Genomic DNA, 20,878 nt, shown 5'->3' with positions numbered 1-20,878 from the left:
GTTTGGGCTCCTTGTCGCCGTTTGGGCTCCTTTGTGGTCGTTTGGGCTCCTTTGTGGCCGTTTGGGCTCCTTTGTGGCCGTTTGGGCTCCTTTGTGGCCGTTTGGGCTCCTTTGTGGCCGTTTGGGCTCCTTTGTGGCCGTTTGGGCTCCTTTGTGGCCGTTTGGGCTCCTTTGTGACCGTTTGGGCTCCTTTGTGGCCGTTTGGGCTCCTTTGTGGCCGTTTGGGCTCCTTTGTGGCCGTTTGGGCTCCTTGTAGCCGGTTGGGCTACTTCTCGCCTTGTTGGGCTACTTCTCGCTTTATTGGGCTACTTCTCGCTTTATTGGGCTACTTCTCGCTTTATTGGGCTCCTTCGCGCCTGGTTGGGCTACTTCTCGCCTGGTTGGGCTACTTCTCTCCTGGTTGGGCTACTTTCTTTCGCGTCCTGCGCATGCGCCGTGGGAGTTTGTTTTGGATCCGGGTGGTGTGCACACGTGTTCTGCTTAAATTCTCTCGGGGGGGCTTCGCCTCTCGCTCTTTTCTTATTCCCATTCGTGCCCTGTTGCTTTGGGGGTGTTCTGGGGTGCCGCTGTGTGGAATTCATGAGGTTTTTTCCCTGCGTTCTAGGGTGGGGAGCCTCCTTTGCTGCTCCCCTCCTCCTCTCCAGCATGGGCGCACTGGCCTCCTCTGGCGGATACGGACTCGAACGCTTGCGTCATGGCCCTTCAGGGCCTATGTTCTGCAGGCAAGTTGGTGCGGTTTTGGCGTCTCCTTCGTCCTGACGCTGTTTTTGTTTTTGGGAATAGGAATGGGTGTACATACGTACTTGTGAACGTGGACCGTATCACCCGAGGTGCCTACTGCAGGGCTATTAGCCCATACTGGGCAGCTCTTGTTCTCTCCACCTGATTTGGAATCAGGATTCACGTATGAGATGTGGATGTTGTCACTGCTCACCAATGTGCCATTGAATGAGATAATTGCAGTGATGACGGGCAAGGTTTATCAGGATTCAGTACACGCACTTGACATCTCAGAAAGCACACTTAGGCATACTAAGCAAAACACATTAGGCCCAATAAAATTGTAACATGAACTTTGGAGAGCAAATTTTTCAGCGTCTTTCCCAAGTGAAGAACACAAGTTACAGAAAATTCATGCTAAAACCTTATACAGTGTACTGTATAACCCTTTTGGCCATATACAGTAACACATGCATATACATAGTATGTATTTATGCCTTAATATGTTATTTATGTATATGCATACTTTAATAGCGAACAAGACATAAAAGTACATACCGTGTTCCTCGGTTCACGGGTGTCTGCGAGTGGCCTCTTGTCCTTTCCGAGGCGGTTTCTGCCTGTACTCCTCCTGCCCCTCTCCTATGCTTGTCTAACCTTGCTTGAGTTCGGGGCCCCGCCTCCACCTTGTTCTGCAGTGCAACGGTGGGGGTGCCTGTTTGGTGGTACGTTTTCCTGTGTCGGAGGGTTTTGTGTTCGCCTCCATGTGCTTGCAGGTTGGGTTCTGGCTTTGTTTCCGCCTCTCCCCTGTCGTTTGCCTGTCGGGCGGATTCTGTGCTTCTTGAGCACTCTCATCTCTGCTCTTGGGGCTGTGTATGGGGTCAGCCCATGTTGGGCTGCCTAATGTGTTCCTTTGATTGCCTGTTACACTGCACACGTTTCTTCTACCGTCCCTGTGGCTCAGTTGGGTGCTCGGTTTCCGCCTGTGTCCCCTTGTGTGCCGCTCGTGTACGATTTATCTATCTTCTCTGTCGCTTCCTCTGGGAGTGTGGTGACGTTTTGCTGCGGTTTTGGTACTGCAGCTGCGTGTCGGGGTTGGTTGTGGCATTATGTTCGGCCCTTCCGTGCTCCCTCTGGGGCTCTCCTTCCTTGCCGGTCTTGCTGTGCCGGGCCTGGTTTTTCCATGTTCCTTGGTTTCACTGTCTTGTCCTCGCCTCATTGTGCTGGCTGGGGATGAGCTTGGGGTCTTCGTCTCGCCCCTTGCCTATCCTCCGGTTTCGGTTCAAGTTCGAGAGCCTAATGGGCTCCCTTCCTTTGTGTTTTTCACGGCTGCCCCGGGGTTTTTCTTGACGCTGGGGCTTTGAGGGGACAGCTCGGCCCTGGGGCCTGCAGGGTGGGTTCCCGGGACTGGGGTGGGGCTCACGTGAGGGGCCTCAGGCCCCGTTGGTCCCCGCCGGGGTGTTTCTAACCCTCTGGGGGGACTTGCAGTTTTGTGGTGTGGGGTTTTCCGTTCCCCCTCTCCGCACGTGCTTTGTGGGCGTCGGCCCCTCCCTGGGCTCGGTTTCCTTGTCCGTTGTACCCGTTGTTTCCGTCCTGTAGGTGGGTGCTTTTCTACGATCTTCGCCCCTTTTTTCCGGGACGGGCCTTCTTCCGTCATGTCCCCCTCTTCTTGGGGTTTCTGCATGACTTTTGGTCTCGGGTGCGACAGGGTTTTGGGGCCTTCGTCCTTTGTGTTTGCTTCTTTTTGTTCTTGAAGGTTCGGGACTGTTTTGCCCCTTCCCATTTTCTGGTGCGTCTGTCATTTGGTTGAGCTTCCCTCAGGTCCTTTCTAGGGCTTGTGGATCCTCTTCCCGGCAGCTTCTGGGTGTTGGCCTTTTTGTTCTTTTGTGAATATCTCTTCTCTTCACACTGTCTCGGCGCTACTAGTTTTCCTGGGAGCGATTTTGCTCCTCCTAATGAGTCTTTTCCCTCCTGCCCTTCTGCCCTTCTGCGGGATATTGGTGCGGGGCGGCTCCTTATGCGAGTTCCTTCCCTGTCAGCTGCACTTGTGGAGGTGGACTTGCACACTTGTGGCATTTTCGTTTTGGTCCTGCGTTTTTTTTTTCCCTCCTGGGGCTGTCATAGGATTGGCTTGCGGAGGATGTAGAGGCGCTTGGGGCCGTTCCTGGGTCTGGCACCTTGGTTTCTGCTGCTAGCTTTCGGTATCGATATTCCTTCTGCGCCGTTTCGCAGGTTGTATCATGCGTTGTTACACCTCTGGCCTGCTTATGCACTGCCTGTGTCGTCCTGGTCTTTGGACAGGGTGCTCTCCTGTTTTTCTTCTCCTTGGGGTCAGGTTTGCTTTGCCTCGGTTTTCTTTTTGTGTTGGCATTCGCCTCTGGGGGTCGTGTGGCAGAGCTTCTTGCTCTATTCAGGCGCAGTGGTTTTTGGCTCCTGTGATCGGGATCATAGGTTTTCTTCGTCTGCGGCCGTTCTCCCTTTTTTCTGGCGAATGATATACCTTGGGTTGTTGTCTCGACTTCGAGTTGTGGAGTGATTCTCCGACCGCCTCCCGGGTATGTCCCCTTGTTTTCTTAGGTTGTCTTTGGTGAGGTAGCTCCGGGGAGCCGTCGGGGCTCCCCCCAGAAAACCAGCGTTGAATGTAATGAAACGCCATTTTCTGGGTGAGTCCCGGAGGCTCCCCGGCACCCTCCCGCCCTCCGGTCGGTGTTTTTTTTTTGCGGTTTTGATATCCAGCCTCAGAACTGGGGCGGGGATCGCCGGCGCGGGGGTCTGGGGCTCCCCCTTCCCCCTCCCGAGGAGGGGGGAGCTGCGCAGACATGCGGAGCGGCTCGCGTGACGTCATGCTTGTTAGTTCGTTTTCCTGGGGGAGTTCTGTCCACTCGTTTGTCGATTTTTGTTAACCAGAATGGGGGTTTGTTTTGAAGCGCTTACCTTTCTGGGTGCCTGTCCCGGTCGATGGCAGATATAGAATGCTCCAAATCATATGTGCATTTCTATGGCCCATTGCTCCCCGTGCCTCTCTGAGGGGGCCAGGTTCTGGCTCGTGGTCCCCGGTAGGCCTAGAACTCCATCCACATCGACTGATGCAAAATAGTTAGGGTATCCATATCAGCCATGGATAGCTCTGGGGAGCCTCCAGGACTCACCCAGAAAATGGCGTTTCATTACATTCAACGCTGGTTTTTTGAGATATACTGTATACAAGAGTTGTTACATTCTTGTACAGCCGCTAGTACGCTCATAGCGTTACGGGCAGGTCCCTGGAATACGACCCCAACGAGGAATCGTTGTTACAACGAAGTACCCATTTTACTGTTGAGTTAAACAGAGGCTACAGTTAAGGGTTTGCGCCCAGTAAATCCTTGTTGTTCCAATAACATAAATAATTTCTCAAATGGCAGATGTCTATCATATTACAGTATATTTTTGGTTATATTAAGTTTAGCTTAATTAGGATAAGAAAAAGCTAGTAAAACACTGGTTTAGAAATGATTTATTAATCTGAAACTTTCAACGTCATGGGTCACTGAACTATGACGACACAGACGAAGGGAAACCAAGAGAGGTTTTTAGTACAGTATTCCCTTATCTGTCCACCCTCAGTCACCTTGTTTCACCACAGAAAATGTCTATAAGGAGATTTTACCACATGTAGCTAGCTAATCACACTTCAGCCTTTAAATTTATTTACAAAGATATGTGTGCAACAAATCAGTGAACGAAAATCATGGAAACTCAGTCGTTCATTTGTGTGGACCACTCTGGCTGGTGTTTGGTTCATATGGTTCACTTGTGTGGACGATTCTGGTTGGTGTTTGGTTCATATGGTTCACTTGTTGTGTGGTCCACTTAATTGTGTGATCCAACTTGTCTTATGAAGGAATTGAAGAAACTTTTATGCTCAATTGGCCAATAATCTGACAATAAACTGTAAATTCCTGTGAAGAATTCAGGCGGGATAGTCACTGCGCACGAGGCACTGGTAAACTGAGGCGCGATCGCCGTGCTACCACGTGCTATGTCGGCCGTATGGGTATCAACAAACTTGTATCCTGATGCAAAGTTCATATCCCGATTCAAATTTTTCGAACAAATCGAGCTCGTAACCCGAAAAGTTTGTAAACAGAGACGTTCTTAACCCGAGGTACCACTGTATTGTGCTGTAGAAGGGTTAAAGATTCCATTATACAGTATTTACCAACTCTAGTAAGGACAAGTAGAAACAAACTTATGCATTACATAATACAGTAGATATGAATACAGTATCTAAACATGTTTTAGTAAAATAAACAAAATTTTTTGCAGTCTGCAGAAGCAGTGTGTACATTTGCTTTCTCTTCTGGTGACCCAAAAGATGAGGTGCTTCTCTTCCATGGTCGTACTCCAGGCACCATTGTGGAGCCTCGAGGGGACAACAAATTTGGCTGGGATCCCTGCTTCCAGCCAGAGGGTAGGTGTCCTTGGTTGGAGGGAATTTCAAAGTTTCCATTTTGGTTTCATCCAAGAAATTTAAGTTCATAAAATTTAGTTCTGTACCATTAAAATATAATTAGTATAATGAAGATCACTGTAACTTTATTTTCCTCTTCACATATTGTACAATAATATAAATGCCTATAAAATACAGAATAGGTTAGACCACAGGGCCCATACAAGCCAGAAATACAAGTTATATTTACTACAAGAAATTGGTACACAAGTTCCTTGTACAGTATTCCCCAAATTATGGGTGTTTTTTATTCTCATCTAAAAGTATTCTCTTCTATTTTCACCTAAAAGTATGCCTTTTCTACAAATTATTCTTGTAGTAATTGTGACCCCATAGACATTGTAATTTTTTTATATGAAATAATTATAATTATGCTATATATATATATATATATATATATATATATATATATATATATATATATATATATATATATATATATATATATATATATATATATATATATATATATATATATATATATATATATATTAGTATATTTTGGTAGCAGTCTTTCCTGTAGACATATATTATTAAATATGACCGAAAAAGTAAGATTAATAATTCTAACACGAATTTTCTCAATCTTTCGTACATTATGCTTCACTGTTGGAGGTAAATCAAAAATCACTTCTCCAAAATTCATTTTTATTTCTAGTCTGACGCGACACGGGCGCGTTTCGTAAAACTTATTACATTTTCAAAGGCTTCACAAATACACAACTGATTAGAACTTGCGTTTCCCTGATTTTATATCTACATTTGAGTGAGGTGGGAAGGGTGATGTGGCATTACATTTGAGTGAGGTGGGAAGGATGATGTGGCATTAACACAAGACAGAACACTAGAGGATATTAATAGGGTATTAAAAGTATCAACACAAGACAGAACAGAAACAATGGGTATTGAATAGAAGTGTTTGTAGAAAGCCTATTGGTCCATATTTCTTGATGCTTCTATATTGGAGCGGAGTCTTGAGGTGGGTAGAATATAGTTGTGCAATAATTGGCTGTTGATTGCTGGTGTTGACTTCTTGATGTGTAGTGCCTCGCAAACGTCAAGCCGCCTGCTATCGCTGTATCTATCGATGATTTCTGTGTTGTTTACTAGGATTTCTCTGGCGATGGTTTGGTTATGGGAAGAGATTATATGTTCCTTAATGGAGCCCTGTTGTTTATGCATCGTTAAACGCCTAGAAAGAGATGTTGTTGTCTTGCCTATATACTGGGTTTTTTGGAGCTTACAGTCCCCAAGTGGGCATTTGAAGGCATAGACGACGTTAGTCTCTTTTAAAGCGTTCTGTTTCGTGTCTGGAGAGTTTCTCATGAGTAGGCTGGCCGTTTTTCTGGTTTTATAGTAAATCGTCAGTTGTATCCTCTGATTTTTGTCTGTAGGGATAACGTTTCTATTAACAATATCTTTCAGGACCCTTTCCTCTGTTTTATGAGCTGTGGAAAAGAAGTTCCTGTAAAATAGTCTAATAGGGGGTATAGGTGTTGTGTTAGTTGTCTCTTCGGAGGTTGCATGGCTTTTCACTTTCCTTCTTATGATGTCTTCGATGAAACCATTGGAGAAGCCGTTATTGACTAGAACCTGCCTTACCCTACAGAGTTCTTCGTCGACTTGCTTCCATTCTGAGCTGTGGCTGAGAGCACGGTCGACGTATGCGTTAACAACACTCCTCTTGTACCTGTCAGGGCAGTCGCTGTTGGCATTTAGGCACATTCCTATGTTTGTTTCCTTTGTGTAGACTGCAGTGTGGAAACCTCCGCCCTTTTCCATGACTGTTACATCTAGAAAAGGCAGCTTCCCATCCTTTTCCGTCTCGTAAGTGAAACGCAGCACGGAACTCTGCTCAAATGCCTCCTTCAGCTCCTGCAGATGTCTGACATCAGGTACCTGTGTAAAAATGTCGTCAACATACCTGCAGTATATGGCCGGTTTCAAGTTCATGTCGACTAAGACTTTTTGCTCGATGGTACCCATGTAGAAGTTTGCAAACAGGACACCTAGGGGAGAACCCATGGCGACCCCATCTACTTGCTTATACATGTGCCCATCCGGGCTCAAGAAGGGTGCCTCTTTAGTACAAGCTTGGAGTAGTTTCCTCAGAATACTTTCTGGCATGTCAAGAGGAGTACAGGCTGGATCACGATACACTCTGTCGGCTATCATTCCGATTGTCTCGTCCACAGGTACGTTGGTAAACAGCGATTCTACGTCCAACGAGGCTCTTATCCCTGTGGCCCGTGCGCCCCGCAGTAAGTCCACAAATTCCTTTGGAGACTTCAGGCTGAAGGCGCAAGGAACATAAGGAGTCAGCAGGCCGTTGAGTCGCTTCGCCAATCTGTACGTGGGTGTGGGTATCTGGCTAATGATTGGCCGAAGTGGGTTTCCAGGCTTGTGCGTCTTGACATTTCCATACGCATATCCAGGTTTATATTCCCCAATGATCTTTGGCAGGTGGAGTCCGGATTTCTTGGCGTTCACAGTTTCGATCAGTTTGTTGACCTTTGCTTTTAATTCGGCTGTAGTGTCCTTCGTTACCCTTTGGAACTTAGTTTGGTCAGAGAGTATGATGTTCATTTTCGCCAGATATTCGTCTTTTTTAAGAATGACATATATTGGCGACTTGTCACCTCTCCTGACAACTATCTCCTTGTTCTCACGAACAACACCTCGACATCCTCACAGACCAACATCACCTCAGCACTGAAACAAGGATTATCAAGAAACTAACAACATTATATGGAGGACCTATGGCAATTCCACGACCAAGAGATGGCTTCCTGAACCTTGCAGGAATTAACCTCACTGAGGACCAAGTCACTCTCCTAAATCTGGGCATAAACTGTCATGTTATGTCCAGACCGAGTGAAATGGCCCGGAAAGTGGAGTTGGAAATTCTGTTGGACGACATATTCGACCTCGAGACACAAAAGAAGGTCACTACCAAAGATACCTTACAAGCAGAACTTATTGCAGAAGGAGGAAAGAATCGAGGCAACTACAGAAGCACCATACTGTCCCCCGAGCTTAGAGCGGCAGCTAAAAGCCTTCGTGAGAACAAGGAGATAGTTGTCAGGAGAGGTGACAAGTCGCCAATATATGTCATTCTTAAAAAAGACGAATATCTGGCGAAAATGAACATCATACTCTCTGACCAAACTAAGTTCCAAAGGGTAACGAAGGACACTACAGCCGAATTAAAAGCAAAGGTCAACAAACTGATCGAAACTGTGAACGCCAAGAAATCCGGACTCCACCTGCCAAAGATCATTGGGGAATATAAACCTGGATATGCGTATGGAAATGTCAAGACGCACAAGCCTGGAAACCCACTTCGGCCAATCATTAGCCAGATACCCACACCCACGTACAGATTGGCGAAGCGACTCAACGGCCTGCTGACTCCTTATGTTCCTTGCGCCTTCAGCCTGAAGTCTCCAAAGGAATTTGTGGACTTACTGCGGGGCGCACGGGCCACAGGGATAAGAGCCTCGTTGGACGTAGAATCGCTGTTTACCAACGTACCTGTGGACGAGACAATCGGAATGATAGCCGACAGAGTGTATCGTGATCCAGCCTGTACTCCTCTTGACATGCCAGAAAGTATTCTGAGGAAACTACTCCAAGCTTGTACTAAAGAGGCACCCTTCTTGAGCCCGGATGGGCACATGTATAAGCAAGTAGATGGGGTCGCCATGGGTTCTCCCCTAGGTGTCCTGTTTGCAAACTTCTACATGGGTACCATCGAGCAAAAAGTCTTAGTCGACATGAACTTGAAACCGGCCATATACTGCAGGTATGTTGACGACATTTTTACACAGGTACCTGATGTCAGACATCTGCAGGAGCTGAAGGAGGCATTTGAGCAGAGTTCCGTGCTGCGTTTCACTTACGAGACGGAAAAGGATGGGAAGCTGCCTTTTCTAGATGTAACAGTCATGGAAAAGGGCGGAGGTTTCCACACTGCAGTCTACACAAAGGAAACAAACATAGGAATGTGCCTAAATGCCAACAGCGACTGCCCTGACAGGTACAAGAGGAGTGTTGTTAACGCATACGTCGACCGTGCTCTCAGCCACAGCTCAGAATGGAAGCAAGTCGACGAAGAACTCTGTAGGGTAAGGCAGGTTCTAGTCAATAACGGCTTCTCCAATGGTTTCATCGAAGACATCATAAGAAGGAAAGTGAAAAGCCATGCAACCTCCGAAGAGACAACTAACACAACACCTATACCCCCTATTAGACTATTTTACAGGAACTTCTTTTCCACAGCTCATAAAACAGAGGAAAGGGTCCTGAAAGATATTGTTAATAGAAACGTTATCCCTACAGACAAAAATCAGAGGATACAACTGACGATTTACTATAAAACCAGAAAAACGGCCAGCCTACTCATGAGAAACTCTCCAGACACGAAACAGAACGCTTTAAAAGAGACTAACGTCGTCTATGCCTTCAAATGCCCACTTGGGGACTGTAAGCTCCAAAAAACCCAGTATATAGGCAAGACAACAACATCTCTTTCTAGGCGTTTAACGATGCATAAACAACAGGGCTCCATTAAGGAACATATAATCTCTTCCCATAACCAAACCATCGCCAGAGAAATCCTAGTAAACAACACAGAAATCATCGATAGATACAGCAATAGCAGGCGGCTTGACGTTTGCGAGGCACTACACATCAAGAAGTCAACACCAGCAATCAACAGCCAATTATTGCACAACTATATTCTACCCACCTCAAGACTCCGCTCCAATATAGAAGCATCAAGAAATATGGACCAATAGGCTTTCTACAAACACTTCTATTCAATACCCATTGTTTCTGTTCTGTCTTGTGTTGATACTTTTAATACCCTATTAATATCCTCTAGTGTTCTGTCTTGTGTTAATGCCACATCATCCTTCCCACCTCACTCAAATGTAATGCCACATCACCCTTCCCACCTCACTCAAATGTAGATATAAAATCAGGGAAACGCAAGTTCTAATCAGTTGTGTATTTGTGAAGCCTTTGAAAATGTAATAAGTTTTACGAAACGCGCCCGTGTCGCGTCAGACTAGAAATAAAAATGAATTTTGGAGAAGTGATTTTTGATTTACCTCCAACAGTGAAGCATAATGTACGAAAGATTGAGAAAATTCGTGTTAGAATTATTAATCTTACTTTTTCGGTCATATTTAATAATATATATATATATATATATATATATATATATATATATATATATATATATATATATATATATATATATATATATATATATATATATATATATATATATATATATAAAATATATATATATATATATATATATATATATATATATATATATAATATAAAATATAAAAAGTTTGTGAGGGTACCACCTCTGGTGCCAATGTGGGGACCCATAGCTTTGGAGAAGAAAATAAAAAGTATTCAGAGGAGACCTTGTGGTCTCTCACTGAACACTAATATTATCTTCTACCACCCCCATTCTTTTGTATGTACACATATATATTTGCTTTATTTGAACTTTGTTACAAAAAAGGAGTTACATATAGGTTACAAAGATGGTTATCATAGGTTGTCGAGTTCCTCCAGCTCCTCAGATGGCAGGCAGGAACCCTTGATGCAGTGCGCATTTCTCCTCTGTATCGCGAATAGAAAAGGAAAAGAAAACTGGCAGCTCTAGGGGTACCTTGTTGTTTCAATGAGCCTAGAACCCAGTTCCTTCAAAAAACTGGTAGCACTTTTACCCCAGGCACCGAGTGTCTCAGAAGCAACGGGGACAAAATTGTAGTGGTGATCCAGTTCTCTATACAGTACTTACGGGATTTGGCTGCTTCCCTGTGGGTGGCAGCGCCACCTGGTTGTGCAACACTGAGGTCAATGTAGGTGTTAGCCAGGGTTGATACGCATGTGTAGTCCCATACCAAATGCTTGCCATTCTTCCAGGGGTTCACTGTGATACCATCCGGGCGACCAATAAGAGCATCAGAGTTACAGGGCGTTAGGTAACAGGGCTCTCTTTCAGCTGGGCATCCAGCTGTGGTGAGGCTCCTCTTGATGATGTCGTTAACTTCACTGTGCCTCGAGTGCCATCCCCCTGTGCTTTGGCAGAGTAGGCCATGGTGGCTGTACCTGTCAGCCACACCTCGCTGCAAATACACCTATATCTGGTGTGGATTGGGGCAGCAAGGCGGAGGGCCACAGCAATTCGGAGGGCGTGTGGTTTGAGACGCGTGCCAGTTGCTGACATTGGGGGTTGCTAACAGGAAATCCCCTGCGTGTGGGGCTGCTACTGCTGTGAGGCGAGCAATGTCATGTTGTGTTGTTGCAGCACCCAGGCACTCTGCAGCAACTTGGTCTACAATGGGGCCATCCCAGCTGGATTGCTTGTGGGCTTTTGGGATGGTGGTTGAGGTGATGGGCCTGCACGAGAGGCCAACTCTGTGGCACAGATATAGATAGATAGATATAGATATATATATATATATATATATATATATACATATACATATACACACACACACATATGCAGCAGAGGAGCTCCAGCATATTTCAACAATCCTAAGTATTGTAGTACAGGTTGATGGTAGTGAGTGGTGTCCCAGAGAACATAAAGGTATAGTGGTCTTGAAAAATAGGTGAGATAACAGGAAAGTGCTAAGGGAAGTGAAAAATCGGATGAGAAAAAGTTGCCCTAGTGTTTACAGTGCAGAGAAGAACATTCAAGATGGCCACTGGCAAGGGGAAAAACAAAACAGAGCTTGATTTTGAGGGATTCAATGAAGAAAGCATTGATATTAGCAGTCTACATAACAAGTTGGTAAATTTAGATACTATAGTGAACTCTCATGTAGAAATAATTAGTAAATTGAAAGAAAGTAATGACCATTTGAATAGCAAAGTTTTATGTCTTGAGGGTTTAGTGAAAGACTTGCGCAAGGATAAGAATCAATTGGAAACAAATTGCAAAGCCATGGAAGAAGAAAATAAACTCTTAAAAATAGCTTTGGAAGAAGTTAAAGTAAATTTAAACATAAATGACTACAATAGGTTAGGCAAGGAAATTCAACAGGAGAAATGGCTTTTGTCAGCACAGATGGAGGAAGTTACACAGGGAATAGAACAGTGCAAGAAAGATATGCAACTCACTTATGCACAAGTGGCCAAGGAGAAGGAAAAAATAGAAGAAGCAGTAAAGGAAGTCAAACACTGCAGCAACCAAGATAAAACAAACATTAGGCTGGAAGTGAGAAAAGAATTGGCATCTAACCCGAAGTTGGTGCAAAACACAGTTGATCGGAGTAAGTCCCTGATCATTTTTGGCTGCAAAGAAAAGGCGATAACATCTAGGTCAGAAAGAGCTGTAGAAGAAGCTAAAGTAGTAGATAAAATTGTTGGCCTCGTGGAAGGTCTTACAACCATAGAGAATGTGTGCGACTACAGGAGAATAGGCAGGTACGTAAAAGGGAAAGATCGACCTTTGAGGATCCCCCTAAACGGTGCCAAACAGATGGAAGAAGTACTAAGGAATGCTAGAAAATTACAAAGTGATGAGGATGGGAAAGGGTGGTCGTTAAGACGAGATCTTTCAAAAGAAGATAGAGAGAAGCTGAAACTGAACCTCGCCGAGGCAAAACATTTAAATGAGAGCAGGAATGAAGAAGAAATAAATTCTTTTTTTCTACAAAGTGATAGGGATAGGCAAACCAGTAAAGTGGTACATAAAGGCAAACCAACAAAATCAATAGAGAGAGGGGGAGTGAAGAATAAGGAGAGGGGGAACAAGTTCCTGAAGATTGCATACACCAACATAGATGGAGTGAGATCGAAGATACAGGAGTTAAGTGATGTAATACAGCTGCAGACATTGTTGCACTCACAGAGACAAAACTTGAAGATGTAATTTTAAATGAGGTCATATTCCCAAGGGGCTACTCAATTTGGAGACGGGACAGAAAAATTAGGAAAGGCGGTGGCGTTGCTGTGCTGGTAAAAGAACACCTAAAGGTGAACGAAATAATGACTGCCAATCCACAAGAAGTTGACATAATAGCACTAGAGATCTGCCATGAGGATGATAAACTAATGATAATAAATGCATATAGTCCACCGCCAAGCAGCACATGGTCAAAGGAAGAGCTAGATAGTAAACGAGAAGGTCTTATAACAATAAATAAGGGGGGCCTCGCAATAAATAAATTTTAGGGAACAATAAATTAGGGGCCTCGTAGCCTGGTGGATAGCGCGCAGGACTCGTAATTCTGTGGCGCGGGTTCGATTCCCGCACGAGGCAGAAACAAATAGGCAAAGTTTCTTTCACCCTGAATGCCCCTGTTACCTAGCAGTAAATAGGTACCTGGGAGTTAGTCAGCTGTCACGGGCTGCTTCCTGGGGGTGGAGGCCTGGTCAAGGACCGGGCCGCGGGACACTAAAAACAACGCCCCGAAATCAACTCAAGATAACCTCAAGATAATGAGAGAGATCATAGCGAGAGCGGATAACGATAGATCACGACTGTTGATAGTCGGTGACTTCAACTTGAAATCCATAGACTGGGAAGCATATGAAGCTAAAACAGAAGATTTTTGGACCTGTAAATTTGTAGACCTCATCCTGGAAACATTCTTGTATCAACATGTTAAACAAGCTACGAGGATGAGGGAAGGGGACGTTCCCTCCATGCTAGATTTGATATTTACCAGGAAGGAGGAAGAGATATTTGACATTCAGTACCTTCCTCTCTTGGGTAAAAGTGACCATATCTTTTTGGGAATAAAGTATGCAATGCGTTATAAGCTGGAAGAAAATAAGGAGGTTGAAGCAGTTGAAAAACCAGACTTCAGGAGAGGACATTATGGTGACCTTAGAAATTTTTTTAGTGAGTATAATTGGACAAACTTGATGCTAGGCAAGGAAGTGAATGAGATGTATGTCAAGTTTTGTGAAATATATGATAAAGGCACAAAAAAATTTATACCAAAACAGAGATGCAGGGCCAGAAAACAGGATTGGTTCGACAGAAATTGTGAGAGGGCAAGAGACCAAAAGACACAAAAATGGAATCAGTATAGGAAGAGGCCAAACCCCCAAACATACCAGCGATACAAAGATGCGAGGAACAACTGTACAGCAGTAAGGAGAGAGGCAGAAAGAAATTTTGAAAAAGGGATAGCGGATAAATGTAAAACAGAACCGGGCCTATTCTACAAATTCATAAACAACAAATTGCAGGTAAAGGATAATATCCAGAGGTTGAAAATGGGAAACAGATTCACGGAAAATGAAAAGGAAATGTGTGAAACATTAAATGAAAAGTTCCAAAGTGTGTTTGTACAAAATGAAATCTTCAGAGAACCAGACACAATAAGAATTCCAGAGAACAACATAGAGCGGATAGAGGTGTCTAGAGATGAAGTGGAAAATATGCTAAAGGAGCTCGGTAAGAACAAAGCAGCTGGCCCAGATGGAGTTTCACCATGGGTTCTGAGAGAATGTGCATCTGACCTCAGCATTCCACTTCACCTGATCTTTCAGGCATCCCTGTGTTCAGGAATCGTAGCAGACGTGTGGAAACAGGCTAACATAGTTCCAATCTACAAAAGTGGCAGCAGGGAAGACCCCCTCAATTATAGACCTGTATCATTGACAAGTGTAATAGTGAAAGTATTGGAAAAGCTAATGAAAACTAAATGGGTAGAACACCTGGAGAGAAATGATATAATATCAGACAGACAGTATGGTTTTCGATCTGGAAGATCCTGTGTATCGAATTTACTAAGTTTCTATGATCGAGCCACAGAGATATTACAGGAAAGAGATGGTTGGGTTGACTGCATCTATCTGGACCTAAAAAAGGCTTTCGACAGAGTTCCACATAAGAGGTTGTTCTGGAAACTGGAAAATATTGGAGGGGTGACAGGTAAGCTTCTATCATGGATGAAAAATTTTCTGACTGATAGAAAAATGAGGGCAGTAATCAGAGGCAATGTATCGGAATGGAGAAATGTCACAAGTGGAGTACCACAGGGTTCAGTTCTTGCACCAGTGATGTTTTTTGTGTACATAAATGATCTACCAGTTGGTATACAGAATTATATGAACATGTTTGCTGATGATGCTAAGATAATAGGAAGGATAAGAAATTTAGATGATTGTCATGCCCTTCAAGAAGACCTGGACAAAATAAGTATATGGAGCACCACTTGGCAAATGGAATTTAATGTTAATAAATGTCATGTTATGGAATGTGGAATAGGAGAACATAGACCCCACACAACCTATATATTATGTGAGAAATCTTTAAAGAATTCTGATAAAGAAAGAGATCTAGGGGTGGTTCTAGATAGAAAACTATCACCTGAGGACCACATAAAGAATATTGTGCAAGGAGCCTATGCTATGCTTTCTAACTTCAGAATTGCATTTAAATACATGGATGGCGATATACTAAAGAAATTGTTCATGACTTTTGTTAGGCCAAAGCTAGAATATGCAGCTGTTGTGTGGTGCCCATATCTTAAGAAGCACATGAACAAACTGGAAAAGGTGCAAAGACATGCTACTAAGTGGCTCCCAGAACTGAAGGGTAAGAGCGGCAGTGATGTGACATTTGCTTGTTTCCTTGAGAGTTGGGAGAGTTTTATCTCCCTGTTTGGTTTTCGGTTGCAATTTTCTTACCAAGTGGGGTTTATTTTGTTTTGTTTGTTTTTGTTTTGATTGCCTAACCCTGGTCGATGGCAGACAAGGAATACCCCCAACCTCAGGGGGTTTCCAGAGGCTATTGCTTCTTTGTCTCTCTGAGGGGGCCAGGTTCTGGCTCGTGGTCCCTGGTAGGCTGAACTGCATTGACTACCCTAGAGTAATAGATTGCATATCAGATAGATAGCTCCAGGGAGCTTAAAAGGCTCGCCCAGAAAATGGTGCTTCATTACATTCAACGCTGGTTTTTTACAACATTAAAGCAGATTGTATCACTTTTTGCTAATCTTACAAATCTTCATTGCCCACTTTTTAATACTCAGACCAAGTAAGAGACACGAGTATGTGTATGATTGACTTTATTTATTGGCAGGTTACTCTCAGACATTTGCCGAGTTAGACAGCAGTGTCAAGAACTGTGTCTCTCACCGCCGTCGGGCTCTGGATGCTCTCAGGGAATATTTCACCAGTGATGAGGGAAGAAGTTTTCTTGCCAATACACTAAGAGTTGAAGAAAATTACAACAAATAATACATGCAACACTAAAATGTTAAACAATACAGTAACAAATTATGTAAACATTTAAGAAATTTCAGCGTGTAATAAAATATTATAAATTCAACGTTTGCTTTCCTGCTAAAATATAAGTCATTAAGTTTAAGTAACCTTACATAACGCAAATGTTGTCATTAATTTTGTATGTAGTTACGAACCAGAATTGAGCATATGTTATTTGTACTCCTTGTAACCAATGGGAGAAGGCATCTGTTGGGCTTGTCATGTAACTTTTTTTTTTTTTTTTTTTTTTTTACACCACAGACGTGGCCACACATTCACAACGCTAACCAGAATATATACATTTTCGTCTGTCCTCCATGGACAGGGTTAGAGAAGTGTTAAACATACAGTTCAAGGGTTTATTGAACACTCAACCACAGAAGGTGATTCGGTGTTTTTAAAATGCTAAGCTAACCTACATACGTAAATACATAGCTACACAGATTTATGTATGTCCTACATAAAGTGTTAGATGTGTCTTTTACATAGTGTCATTAATGTACATTCACAAAGGTGAAATGTAATTCTGATCAGCTTCCATATATACTTTATACCCATACATATACATACACACACACATCATAAACATTAATTGATGAGGTTAAGTCATGGCTAGCTTAAAAATGTTTGGATAATGCAGGGGAGATTCTACATGCCTCTCACAGCACAGGCTTTCTGTGGCTCCTGGGTAGGCCCACCTAGAGGGCATAAGGTGGCATTCTCTGGCAGTGAGAGAATCTTAGTACAATGCCCCAATACTGTATTTTGTGTGGGGGCCAAACAAAGGACATCTCCCAGTACTTCCTTTGATTTATTGGGAAATTTTAGAAGCATCTGTGTCAGTATAAAAATTTAAATTCAGTTGGTGAAGAATTCAACTAACAATAAATTTTACAAGGGCACCTCTAACTAAAGGTTATGAAATTAAAAGAATACTGTATGTGTAAAGTTAAATTTTTGCTTTTGCACCGCCAATTCAATTTGACGATGTCTATCCTAAAGCCTTAGTAATATGTACAGTATATGCCAAACAATCACAAAAAAAATGCACTGAAACTTTAATAGTACAGTATTTTTGAGATATTGGTATTATCTTGAGTAAATTGCATATTTATATTTTTGTCTATCCTAAGAATAAATTTGCACATGAGATGTCATGGACAGTTGTCCAGCACATACCTTCAAATATTTTTGAACAGTAATTTTACCAAGATATATAATTTATTGTATTGACGTACTGTACCAAGACGATAATAGTTATTATGATGTACAATTTATAAATGTTTCGTCTACAACCTGGGTAAACACACAAAAATGTTTAGCTAGTGCAACTTTACCCAGTAAGTAGTAAAGTGGTTTATTTTGTAATTATCAATATAAGTGAGGATGAATAACAAATAACCTTTCCATCAATGTTATCAAAGGGAAGGAAAAACTTCATAATCCCTATTCAACTTTATAGAGAATGTTGACAAAGAAAATAATTATAATAAAGAAATGTGCCAAATAAAGGACTAATGAGAAAATCTAACAGTGCAATGGAATCAAACTCAGGGTTCTAGGTCACCCCAGATGCAATCGTGATTTCATTGTGCAGAGCTTCTCACTAGTGTTTTGGACTAGGTCTACAATATGCAATAAAAAAGTTCATTACAGTTATAATAAACACTTATTCATAATGCCTTTACATCATTTTTTTTAAATTAGATGTATTTTTGATACAGTAAATATATTGGCAAGTGGAAAATGTCCAATAACAATTTAAAGCTCTATATTAATTTAACCAGAATTTTCAGCTTTTATTTGTGTATATGAACTTAAACAAAACACTGATCTACAGTAAATTAATTCCAACAAAATTAAAGAACTAACTGAAGACAAAAGTATATTTACAAAAGTGAAGAAGTCAGTTATCAAGAGGTACAGTCCAAAAGTCTGGGACAAGATGCGATTTCAAGAGAGGGGTCCAAAAAGTAGGTTATGTATTAAGCCAAGACTCACCTATGCAGTGTGACTGCTCAGCACTGATAAACACCTCATCTTTACAGAAGAGGACAACTTGAGCACAAACATTCACTTGCCAATTCTTACACAGCTTTTCACATTATTTCATCATTACATGAAGATGACAAAGAATAAAACTTGAAAATATATTACTGTAGGGCAAAAAATATTTTCTAAAGCCTGAAATTATACACTGTATGTGGATACAAAACACATGACTGTTACAGTATGCCAAAAAATTGCTAATTTTAAAAGTGCTGTGATTTTTTTACCAGTATCATATCAAGCATTGACTGTTTCTCCTGAGACACCTGCTGCTGTAATTCACAAACTTCTTTTGCGGAAGAAAGCAGTCGTTGGTCGAGCTGCTGTCCACGGAGGGTGTTCGTCACACCACCTTCCCGAACAAATATGGGCTCTGGATCATCACGGTACCGATACAATGTGCTTTGTTGTGGACGCACCTGGAAGTTGTGGACAAACAAAACATGCTATACAATTAAAGTGTATCACACTGCAAATAAATAACAAATATAAATTTGTGATTAGATATAAAACCAATAAGTTTATAAATTAATTATCTACCAAACTGGTGTATTTTAAATCACAAAGAGAAATTCAATATAGCATGACATAAATAACTTGTTCTGGTGGATCATTCAAAATTAACTTCACTGAAAATGTACGTTTCTGTTTTGGCCCCCTCTAACGTGCCTTTCATGAGCTTATGATACTTGAATCACAGTGCCACTCCTCTGTTATCAGAAGACTTCCTCTGCCTACTAGATCTAGAATTTGGCTACCCAAAAGACTTCACCAAAGTCACATATATAACAAGCTATTGCTCTATTACAAAGGAATGAGATTAGGAAAACAAGGTAACAGGTGAATAAATTTTGTCCAAACAACCCTTCTTGAGGTTATCTTGAGATGATTTCGGGGCTTAAGATGTGGGCACCACACAACAGCTGCATATTCTAGCTTTGGCCTAACAAAAGTCATGAACAATTTCTTTAGTATATCGCCATCCATGTAATTAAATGCAATTCTGAAGTTAGAAAGCATAGCATAGGCTCCTTGCACAATATTCTTTATGTGGTCCTCAGGTGATAGTTTTCTATCTAGAACCACCCCTAGATCTCTTTCTTTATCAGAATTCTTTAAAGATTTCTCACATAACATATAGGTTGTGTGGGGTCTATGTTCTCCTATTCCACATTCCATAACATGACATTTATTAACATTAAATTCCATTTGCCAAGTGGTGCTCCATAAACATATTTTGTCCAGGTCATCTTGAAGGGCATGACAATCATCTAAGTTTCTTATCCTTCCTATTATCTTAGCATCATCAGCAAACATGTTCATATAATTCTGTATACCAACTGGTAAATCATTTATGTAAACAATAAATATCACTGGTGCAAGAACTGAACCCTATGGTACTCCACTTGTGACATTTCTCCAGTCCAATACATTGCCTCTGATCACTGCCCTCATTTTTCTATCAGTCAGAAAATTTTTCAACCATGTTAGAAGCTTTCCTGTCACCCCTCTAATATTTTCCAGTTTCCAGAACAACCTCATATGTGGAACTCTGTTGAAAGCCTTTTTTAGATCCAGATAGATGCAGTCAACCCAACCATCTCTTTTCTGTAATATCTCTGTGGCTCGATCATAGAAACCGAGTAAATTCGATACACAGGATCTTTCAGATCGAAAACCATACTGTCTGTCTGATATTATATCATTTCTCTCCAGGTGTTCTACCCATTTACTTTTGATTAGTTTTTCCAATACTTTCACTATTACACTTGTCAATGATACAGGTCTATAATTGTGTAATTACCTCTCTTTTCGGCATTCTGACCTAAATTTTTATGCTACGTCGTTCAGTTTGGTATCGAATTGCTCGCAATAGAATGCTATAAAGGGATATTTGCATACAAGGACATGTAAGTCAAACTTTTCTATACTTTCGACGAAAACTTAATAACTTTTCCCTTATACACATTTCTTTCAATGCTTTTGACATGGATTGGCTCTGTTCTTGATCAGTATCCATCTGGAAGTCAATTTGCAGTGTTTATAAAGCCTGTAACAACAAATACCAGAGATAAAATAACCAGAATGGGTAAACTTTTTGATTCAGGGGGAGGCCACAGCTGTCACAAGAACAGTGAGACTCCAGCGTGTGTGGGCTCCCACACGGCGGGTTCGGAGCCCACATGGCGGGGTCAGGATACCACGTGGGGTATACAGAGAATGGGCAGAAGTTGGCGCACATTTTAAAATAAGTTACATAGTATTCCGACAATAAATGGAATTTCTACCATTTCGTCATCGGGCATACTCCATATTTTGGTTTTATGCCGCAATGTGCGGCATCAGGCAGCAAAA

General features: G+C 42.2%; 2 protein-coding genes across 8 annotated transcripts in view; one reads left to right on the top strand and one right to left on the bottom strand.

Moving 5' to 3' along the window:
* Positions 1-16,538, top strand: part of LOC138367352 (inosine triphosphate pyrophosphatase) — a 55,770-nt gene extending 39,232 nt beyond the window's left edge. For both annotated transcript variants that reach the window (XM_069328806.1, XM_069328805.1), the window contains exons 5-6: positions 5,029-5,173; positions 16,290-16,538. In XM_069328806.1, the coding sequence (XP_069184907.1) occupies positions 5,029-5,173; positions 16,290-16,447 (303 nt within the window). In that variant the 3' untranslated portion in view covers positions 16,448-16,538. The remainder of the gene's footprint in view (positions 1-5,028; positions 5,174-16,289) is intronic.
* A 734-nt stretch (positions 16,539-17,272) lies between these two features.
* The window catches only part of LOC123758649 (uncharacterized), a 91,826-nt gene continuing 88,220 nt past the window's right edge, over positions 17,273-20,878 (bottom strand). For 3 of the 6 annotated variants that reach the window (XM_045743187.2, XM_069328803.1, XM_045743178.2), the window contains one exon: positions 17,917-18,942. In XM_045743187.2, the coding sequence (XP_045599143.2) occupies positions 18,727-18,942 (216 nt within the window). In that variant the 3' untranslated portion in view covers positions 17,917-18,726. Of the gene's footprint in view, positions 18,943-20,878 lie in introns of all 6 variants that reach the window. The other 3 variants (XM_045743203.2, XM_045743195.2, XR_006772921.2) reach the window with 2 other exon arrangements.

The sequence above is a fragment of the Procambarus clarkii genome, chromosome 22 (genome assembly GCF_040958095.1).
Source record: "Procambarus clarkii isolate CNS0578487 chromosome 22, FALCON_Pclarkii_2.0, whole genome shotgun sequence".
NCBI lineage: Eukaryota > Metazoa > Arthropoda > Malacostraca > Decapoda > Cambaridae > Procambarus > Procambarus clarkii.
Note: the sequence above shows the minus strand (reverse complement) of the source record. Positions and strands in the feature narration are given on the sequence as shown.